This window comes from Condylura cristata, unplaced genomic scaffold, assembly GCF_000260355.1.
Source record: "Condylura cristata isolate star-nosed mole 26May11 unplaced genomic scaffold, ConCri1.0 scaffold00026, whole genome shotgun sequence".
Lineage (NCBI taxonomy): Eukaryota > Metazoa > Chordata > Mammalia > Eulipotyphla > Talpidae > Condylura > Condylura cristata.
In genome coordinates, this window is record NW_004567127.1 from 16,897,218 (window position 1) to 16,907,410 (window position 10,193).

Consider the following 10,193-nt stretch of genomic DNA (forward strand, 5'->3'; position numbering starts at 1 on the left):
TATGACTTTAAAAATAAGCATTGCTTCTTAAGACAAATATTAAGTTTTTCTAGAAAGATTTAAATGACACCAATTTGAGCCATTTATAATGCTTATGTGGTTAACTCTGCAATCAAAGTTATGTCCGTACACATACTATCAACTATATACCTACTGTTGAAAAATATCACCAGCTCCCACAAAAAATTACTACAAAACTTACTAGTTTTGCTTGTTGAGCATTTACTGGATCACCATACTGAAGGAGAGCTTGAAACTGGTTATTTTTTGTAAATGTGATTATCTTCAATACAGCACCAAACTTAGAAAATATCTGTTAAAATATTAAAATCAAAATATTACCTACTGTGTTATTTCTCCATTTATAGGTAAACATTAAAATTACATCAGCCTTACTTGGTGAAGAACATCAAGTGTCACAGGGTAGTACATGTTGTCAATTATTATTCTAAGTACTGGACTCTGGGCGGGAGTCACTGCACTCTCACTAACTGTGGTACCACTCAGAGGAGTATTTGCTGACTGGACAGCTGTCACAGCTTGAAGAACTGCTTGAGCACGCTGAAAATTATAGATAGGTACTTTAGACACACATCCAGTATTTTCATTTATACATTGCTATGTTATACTATCCATTTTCTAGAACACCTGAGATTAAACAAAATTAGCACTCGCATTGTAATTTAAAACTTGTGAACCCCACAACATTTACCATAAGCTAATAACTGTTTGTTCATAATTCAAGTATTCCTTTAGCATTTACTTTAAAAACAATTATCTAGGACTTAAGACTAATGTTAAACAAAGATAGGCAATGCAATAAAAAAATAATTTTGGTAGATTCATATAATCAGAAAATGTTATAAATGAAAACTTTTATTACAAATTGAGTTTCAGCTAACATTACTCATTGAATTAAAGAGGCACATGGTAAAACTCAGTAAGGTGATTTCTGTATTATCAGTAGACCTCCCATAAAAATTATTTCTATATAATCAAAAAGAGTACTACTCAGGCTACAAATAAGTCTTTTTCATACTAGTATTGTCTTCTGACACCAAAATTTTAGAACAGATGTATACTATAGCACAAAGCCACCAACTTTTTAGGCATATTTGAGTATTTTCAAGAATACAGATTAAATATGAAGGATACTTTACATACATACTACATAGTACCTAATAAATCAATTATAAAGAACACTTATTTTTTGTATTAATAAATGCTAATTAAATTGCACTTATTAAATATTTTAAGAGGAATCTTGATTGAGATTTTAAGATGTGGAAAAAGGCACACACAGAATGATACAGCATCTGTCAGTTAAATGTGCCAAAAGGACTGCCTTTACTACTATTTTGCCTTTCCTATTATTACTATGACAGATTCCCTGATAAGGAAATAATTGCTATCTTACATGGAATCAGAAAAACCATATAAAGTAAAAAAGAAAAGTTATTAAATGTAACAATGACAACTCTCCATTGCTCTGTAATTTGAAAAAGCTGTACTGACAGATAAATAGGAATATAAACAAAGTGAAAGATGGATGACAGATGAAAAAGGAAAATACAAAGAATGAGTACACTGGTGAACAAGAATGATCAGTGTTTACTTTGATAGTGGACGTATACAGAGGAGATCAACATGCCCCCTGGCCAAAGATGACACTCATCATGAAGACATTTTTTTGTTACTAACCAAAGTTATGGTGGTAATCATTGTGTATAACAAATTAACACATCATATACCTTAAAGTGACAATTACTTCAACTATACCTCAATAGAGGTGGGAGGAAAACAGAATGCTCATTCACTGAAAAATTATACCAATAGGATCCTATAACTTAGGGCTCAAAGATACCACATTACTCATCTAATCAAACCTCAGCATTTAAATGCTAATTAAATAATAGGGCCTGTAAAAATTTTTTGGCTACTATGAATCATAAATTCATAATCAATATTTTAAACCATCTTTAATGTAATAAACACATTTGCACAATGGTGGAAAAAGGACAGAAAAGAACAAAGAATCAAGCAAGACAAAAATTTTTCATTTACTATTTAAATGGTTGCATATATTTGAACAAATACATATTAAAATAAGTATATTAAGTAGCTCACTGCTATATTACTTTCATGAACATATCCCATATATATTTATCTCAAATAACAAGCATGGAAATAACTGAACAGAAAAATGCTAACATCCATCTCCACAAGCAAGCAAATGAGTATATATCCCCCTCCTTACTTTATTTCAATGTTATTTACTATTCCTTCTCCTTCCTTTTTAGTTTAACAATTAGTATTCTCCACTATCATTAAAAATTTTAATCAGTTCAGTAAAACAGGTTATAAAATCAATGCACAAAAATCAGCTGCCTTATTGGCCCTCCCTGGTGGCGCAGCGGGTTAAAGCACAGCACTGAGAATCTGAGGCCACTTCCGCATGAGTTCGATTCCCGCCTGCTGCCTGCCCGGAGGAGACCACATGGCGAGGCAGACCTCTCCTGGCCCGCCCGCTGCTTCCCTCAGCAGTGTACTTCGTTGATCTGCCTGTTCTGCTCCCCGCTCTGTCTCTGGTGAAGCCTCTCACCGCCCCTGAGCCTCTGGCCTGTACCCCAGTTCTGTATGCACAAATAAATAAATCTTTAAAAAAAAAAAAAAAATCAGCTGCCTTACCATATAGAAATAATAAACTAGAAGATGAAATTAAGAAAATGATTCCATTTACAATCATACCAAAAAAGAAGAAAGCAAATACCTAGAGGTATAAATTTAACAAAAGATGTTAAGAACCTACCCAAAGAAAGCTATGAGACACTGTTAAAAGAAGACACACAGAAATGAGGAGGCAGTCCCGCCTTATTTTCTGGAAGAATCAACATAGCCAAAATGACCAGCCTACCTAAAGCATTCTTCAGATACAATGCAATGCAACCCCTGCCAAAATCTCAATAACATTCTTTAAAGAAACAGAAAAAAAAATACTGAAATTCATATGTAACTACAAAAAACCCTAAGAAGCAAAAGCAGTTCTGACAAAAAAAAAAAAAAGAAGAAGAAGAAATATGACAGTATTACATTTCCAGACTTCCATTGTAATATAAAGCTATAATAATTAAAACGGCATGGTACTGGAACAAAAACAGACATACAGAGACCAATAGAATAGACCAAGACTCCAGAGATAAACTCACACCAACATAGACTGTGAATATATGACAAACGAGCCAAGAACATACATTAGGAACAAGGAAAAAGCCTCTTCAAAAAATAATGCCAGGAAAACTGAACAAATACAAAAGACTAAAACGCTAAATCAAAAATCAACTCAAAATGGAAAAAAAAGTCTTTGATGTAGGATCTGAAACCATAAAATACAGAAGAAAATGCAGGCAAAATACTTCACAGCTAAGCTTCTATGACATCTTCACAGTTAAAACTCCAAAGGCAAAGAAAACATAAGCAACTGGGACTGTATCAAAAGGCTTCTGTGCAGCAAAAGAAAATAAGACAAAAAGATATTCATACATCTGACAAGGGTCCAGTTAGAACCTACACAATTCAACAAAAAGAAAACCTAATCAAAAATGGGCAAAAGAGCTAACAGTTACCAACTGTTAGGATGAGGATGTGGAGATACCCTAATTTTACACTATTGGTGAGAATGTAAACTAGTCTAGCCCTACAGAAGCAATATGGAGGTTTCTCAAAAAATTAAAAATGAATCTCCTATATGACCCACCAATTCCAATCCTAAGTATCTACCCAATAAAACACAAAATACACTCATTCAAAAGGGAATTTGCACTCCTATGTTCACTACTTATAAGAGGCAAACTATGGAAACAACCTAAGTATCCAAAAATAGAAAAATGGATCAAGAAAATATAGTACACACACACACACACACAACAGAAAACTACTTAGCAATCAAAAAAGATAAATTCATACCATTTGTGGCAACACAGATTGAGTTAGAAGGGATTATATACAAAGTGAAATAAACCAGAAGGAAAAGACAAATAGGAGATGATGGCACTTTTAGGTGAAATAAGTGAACAGACAAACAGCCACCTCAGAAAGGGCCTTTATCTTGAGCATGAAAGGGTTTGCAGCAAAGGAGTTAACAGTCAAATATGAGCATTTTGGAAAGATACAAACTTGACTATACTAGGAAGCAAACACAAGAAAGTAGATCAGTAAGAGCTACTACAGTAATATCATTAAGAGGTGAAATGTCTAAAGAAAGAAAATTAGATTGACATCAAGGAGAGTGAATTAATAGGTCTTGCTGATAAGTGAAGAAGTAGTCATCACTCCCACATTCTTTTGCCTCACTCCTACATAAAACCTATTAAAATGCTATGAAATTATATAAAAAAGGAAAAATGCAAACATCACATATAGTCATTAGATGAAAACAGTTTCATCAAATTCTTGAAACACAGAAAACAAATATAATTAAGTAATCAGAAAGCAATGTTAACACAAAGTAAGCAGGAAATGCCCTAGTAACATTCACATAAATGATACTGGATATCAGAAGGTTCACAGGACAGAGGGGGCAAAAATAAAAGGGTTACTGAAGTATCTTGCTAAATTCCAACAGTTGTCTCTTCTCCCCCATCACCAAAACTAAAAACAGAGTAAAATGCTCCCTTTAAGGGAACCAGAAATTCAAAAGGCAGTTCTGTTGGCCTAGAATGAAGATCTCTTTGACATTTGGGGAGCAGGAGTTGGGAAGTGGTGTTGGAATCCCAGTTTAGTGTACTACTCATTCCTCTTTACCTTAAAGCAAAGACCATTAAGATCAATAAAACCTAAATGTTCATTCTGAATTAGGAACAGACTACAAAGAAAAGATGGATGAAAAGAAAACACAAGTAAGAGCACTGAAAAATAGAGTATAATGACATTATTTTAAAAATACCATTAATTAATTAATTAGCATCCTTAAAGAACAGTCAACTCATATGTATGACATACCAATTGTAGTATCAAAAGGATGACTTAAAGTTAAGTATGGTTGCAAGGAAGTTTGCACTGATCATTCTGACTGGAATAACTATCTTATTCCATGACCATCTTAAAGCTTGTTACTCAAATGTCACTGCTACTTGGAGCTTTCATGGTTAAAAGGACAAATGCACCATCCCCCACTCTCAAATTTACTCTACATGTTCATTTTATTTGAATCTTCCAAATTAACAATGTATTCATGAATTACTATACTGAAAATACTAAAATGAAAAGATAGTAAATGAAATTTTAAATTCTAAGTCAAAAGGGTAGAGGGATACTTTTATTTTGGTTTATTCCCTCATAATAAATTCTTACATAACTTTCAAAGTTACAAAAAGAGTAAGATTATCAAATTAAAAGTTGAAATTTTAGCCTTCTACTTTAGAAGTTTTGCAAGCTTATTTTTCATCAGTCCTCAAAATGATCTTAAGTTACTTTTTTTTAAAAAAGGTCAAATAAAATCTGAGGAATTATTTTCCATTAAATTTTCAGATAAGTCAGCCCTCCCTGGTGCACAATGGGTTGAAGCGCAGCAGTGCTTCAGTGCTGGTTCAATCCTTGGCCCTGGAGGTGACCCACATGGTGTGGCAGACCTCTCCTGACCTGCCCACTGCTCCCCTCAGCAGTGTACTCCCTCGATCTGCCTGTTCTGCTCCCAACTCTATCTCGGGTGAATCCTCTCACCCTCCGCACCTCTGGCCTGTACCCCAGTTCTGTATGCATAAAATCAATCTTCAAAAAAATTTTTTTTCCAAATAAGTTACTGTATTGAAAGAATTAAAAGATTCTAGACAACACTAACTACTGATCCATAACCATTCTTAAAACTATTTAAAAATTTTATTAAATAACCAGTATCTTCTACATAACTATTTTAAAAACACACCCATATTGTACATTCTTACACTCCCCTCCTGAGGAAAATCATTACCGCACCTTCAATAAGAATTTTCTGTAAGAAGACCCATAAAAAATCAAAACAACTAACAGCTCTGACCTTCGTATGTTCAAGTTTAAGCATAGAGTTGTGTAAAGTTTATGCTAACAAGTCCTCTCTCAAAAGCAGTTACCACAGAAAATTTTAACCTTACATCTTTGAACAGAACCTTAAAAGAATTTAAAAAAATACTATTTAAATAATTTATCTGGTACTGACTCAGAGTATGAATGTAACAGAATGCACATACTTTCAGTAAATTAATATAAAATTTGGGAACAAACAGACCAACAAATCATCTTTAACATAAAAAGAAAGTGCCCACAAAAATATCTTCTATGTGGCTGAAAGTTTCATCTTCCATTCATACACTGTGTCATTGTATGTTCTAGGCCAATATACTCACTTGGTTTAAAGTATTATCTGTTTTTAGTTCCTTGTGATTGGAGTACTGGATATAAATCGGTTGGTTACGAAGATGAGGAGTCACGGCAGAATAATAATTAACCATAGTAATAGCTGCTTCCTCTGTTGCTAGTTCCAAAAATGCCTGTAAATTTAAACAGCAAAAAATTTAATACTATGAGTTAAATTCAAAAACTTCAATATCTGTAGAATACATTCAACTAATTAGAAAAGACCAGAATCTAGAATATAACCTTTCAAGTTACATTTAAATGCTCCTTTCAAGTTACATTTAAATGCTCTAATAAAATTAGAAATCCTTTACTGACATTCAAATAGAAAACAAAATTCTCAAAAGTTTTTTGAGTATGAAGTGTTTCTGGTTTCTGTCACTGTTTCCATCGCTTACAAAAGCTGAAGAAAACAAAGTATAAACATTTTTCTAACATCAAATTTACTATTATTAACCTAGAGATGTTAAAATCATTTTTAAAGCAGTACGAGACAGAAGAAATTTTTATTAAAAATTTTAAAACAAAATTTCTTATTTAGTGGGGCCTACTACTGGTACATCTAATTCAAATGAAACATAGCTAGGAATAATGACTATTTCTCCTAAAGCTAGCATATTTTCCAAAGTTAATCCTAAGGATATGGTGCTGCTAATCTGTGTCTCAATAATTTCTGATACTACAAAATGCAGCGCCACATTTAAAAAAAAAAATTCACTAGTATCTTCACAATCTCATAACAATTATTCAATTAAGAGTCCTAAAGCACATTCAAAAGGCAAAATCTGAAAACTATGGTGACTCATTCATTTTACCTCCCTGGCATTAGTTTCCCACACATAGTTATAGGAGAAACAACAGTAAGACTTCTGTTATGTTCTTTTAGAAAACCTACATTCTACACCGCTATTAGACAAGAGCTAATTCACACCTACTAGGTATCTTAGAACTCAACATCTTATAAATTGTGAAAGAAGTATACCTGATTTTTTCCTTTCAGCATAAGGATGTTGGTCACTTTACCAAAAGGTAAGCCTAAAGCAATAACTTCAGTTTCAGTCACTTCCCCAGGTAATTTTCGAATATGAAGTACACGTGAAGGCGCACCATCCATTTTATCTTCTCCTTTAAATTTTTTACTATCATTACCATTGGCTGAAAGACATTAAAAAAGGATCAACTTAAGTTTTAAAGCAAACCAAAAACATAGCTGAATGTAATTAAGTAATTTCTAAAGAGCGCAAAATCTAGATTTTCAAAAGAAGAAAATATTATTATTAAATGAAATTATCAACAAAATTAATATAGGTAAACATGTTTCTGAATAGTATGAGTATTAAATGATAAGTAAAAACAAAAATGTAATTTCATAAAGTGTCCAATGATTAAATGACACAATTACCTTTCAATTTCATCATCTCATTACACACCAACAGAAATTACAAAGGAAAATACAAATTTGTAAAAAATTATAATTTGTTCTACTAAAAAAGGGACAAGAGAAGGCAAACTGTAAAGATGCAGTCGTTCCACATTCTTTTGTGTGCAATAGCTTTTCTAATTTCTTAATATTACCTATTAATAAAACCTATTATCTTGCTATCAGTATCTATATACTATAAACTGCTGATTACTTCACGGATTACCTTAAACAGATACATTTTAATCAGCAAATTAGTTAACTGCCTCTATTCTGAAGCCTCACCAAAATTTTAAAAAACCTACTAAAGAAGACAATAAAATAGACAATATTTTATGTAAAACTGAGAGAACTTGCCAGCTATTCACTATTCTAGATCCAGATTCTTAATCTTCTAGGGACCTAAGGATATTTGAGACACTAAAATATCATCTTTATACACAGAAGCATACAGACATATTCCATTTTATAAATAATTTTAGATATTATATTGTACCCTCCACAAAACTTTTAACACTACCTATAAACACTGTATCTAAAATATACACATATTCAATATCTGTATAACTCTTAAGATCATCTTGATTGCTACGTGTCTTTAAAATTTATTACACAATGACTCTTTAAACAGGGTTATCAAGAATTTGGTACTTATTATTTTTTTTAAGGCTCTAGGGTATAGCAGCAGCAAGATAGTGGGAGAGATGAACTATGTAGTTCAAAGTTATTTCTTATAGTGGTTAAGTGTTATAAAGAAAGTAAAGGTGAGTGAGTGATTAAAAGTTATATAACAGAAGCAGTGAGTTTATTGAATGATCTGAGAATATATGTCTAGGGGATATCACATTAACTTGATAATTTACTTGTCAAGTTATACTTAAGTCATGACAGCAACAAGAGTTTCACTGAAGTTTTATATGTACTCATGACTGCCCAACCAGTATGTTTAAAAATCAAGCTTGGCTTTGCACAGAAGAGTAGTACTCTCAATTCTAATTATACTAATAAGAAAATCTTGTCTTGGCCCTCCCTGGTGGCGCAGCAGGTTAAAGCCCAGCACTGAGAAGCTAAAACCACTTCTGCATGAGTTCGATTCCCGCCTGCCCCGGAGGTGACCACATGGCGTGGCAGACCTCTCCTGACCCGTCCGCTGCTCCCCTTAGCAGTGTACTTTGTAAATCTGCCTGTTCTGCTCCCCTCTCTGTCTCTGGTGAAGCCTCTCGCCGCCCCTGACCCTCTGGCCTGTACCCCAGTTCTGTATGCACAAATAAATAAATCTTAAAAAAAAAAAAAAGAAAATCTTGTCTGCTAACTCTTCATCACTCAGAAATATGAAGCCCCCCCCCACCTCCTTTTATAACAAAGGAAGATTTGGGGACGCACTGGTGTACCTGAACTTAATCAGAAAGAAGAAAGAGGCTGAGTTTTCTACTTTGAGGCATATTATCTATCAAAAATCATCATAAGGTTTGTTAACTAAAAATGTGAAGTTAAAACAGAGAATCAAAACATACACAAGTGACTCAAAATATATAATAGGCATACACATACATATTCTTATTTTTCTTATGTAAAGCAAAACCTTTTTCTCAGCAAAACCAGCATAAAATCCAGATAGTGCGTGTCTGAATAACAAAAACAAAAATATTTCAAGATGCAACCTATGTCATGAATTACAGGTCATGTATCAGGAAAATCAAAACAGGAATTTCAGTTTTTCCTACTTTACTATATCCTTTTTCTTTTAAGCAAACACCAAGGAAAACCACAACAATAAAGATAGCAAAAGCACTCATTCTCCGGGAATACAACCCCAGTCTATGACCTTAACCTAGTAACACTTAACCTAGTACATTGTAGATGATTGCCTAGGGAAGACTGTCCTTTTCCCTCTCTAAAAACATGTAACTACTACCAAAATTTATACTTACTTTGTATTATTCACAACTCCCTCTGTTTACAGCCTCAGAGAGCTACTAAATATTCATGCCTTAGTACTAGGTATTATGAAAGTCTTCATTTTATGGAATGTTTGTATGAGAACTTGAAATTGGGAAATGAAAATTTCTTTGATCATATAAATAAGGCTACTTCCACATATAAAACATTCTGCCATGAAAATGAAAATGGTTTATGAAAGTGTGTGGTCCTCAGCTTATGAAACACCTAGCCCTATCAGAGAATGAGGGATGTTTTGGTCTTTCTAAGTTACAAATCTCTACGATTCTTCAGCAGAAAAAGAAAAAGTATAATGATCTGGCCCTTCCTGGTGGCGCAGCGGGTTAAAGCACAGCACTAAGTAGCTCAAAGCCACTTCTGCATGAGTTCAATTCCAGCCTGCCCCAAAGGTGACCACATGGCGCGGCAGACCTCTCCTGATCCGCCC

General features: G+C 33.4%; 1 protein-coding gene across 4 annotated transcripts in view; it reads right to left on the reverse strand.

Annotated features, from left to right (window-relative positions):
- The window catches only part of PTBP2 (polypyrimidine tract binding protein 2), a 70,559-nt gene that overhangs the window by 26,184 nt on the left and 34,182 nt on the right, over positions 1-10,193 (reverse strand). For all 4 annotated transcript variants that reach the window (XM_004689757.1, XM_004689756.2, XM_004689755.2 and 1 more), the window contains exons 4-7: positions 7,370-7,542; positions 6,378-6,521; positions 397-561; positions 203-313 (exon numbers count right to left, since the gene is read on the reverse strand). In XM_004689757.1, coding sequence (XP_004689814.1) covers positions 203-313; positions 397-561; positions 6,378-6,521; positions 7,370-7,542 — 593 coding nt within the window. The remainder of the gene's footprint in view (positions 1-202; positions 314-396; positions 562-6,377; positions 6,522-7,369; positions 7,543-10,193) is intronic.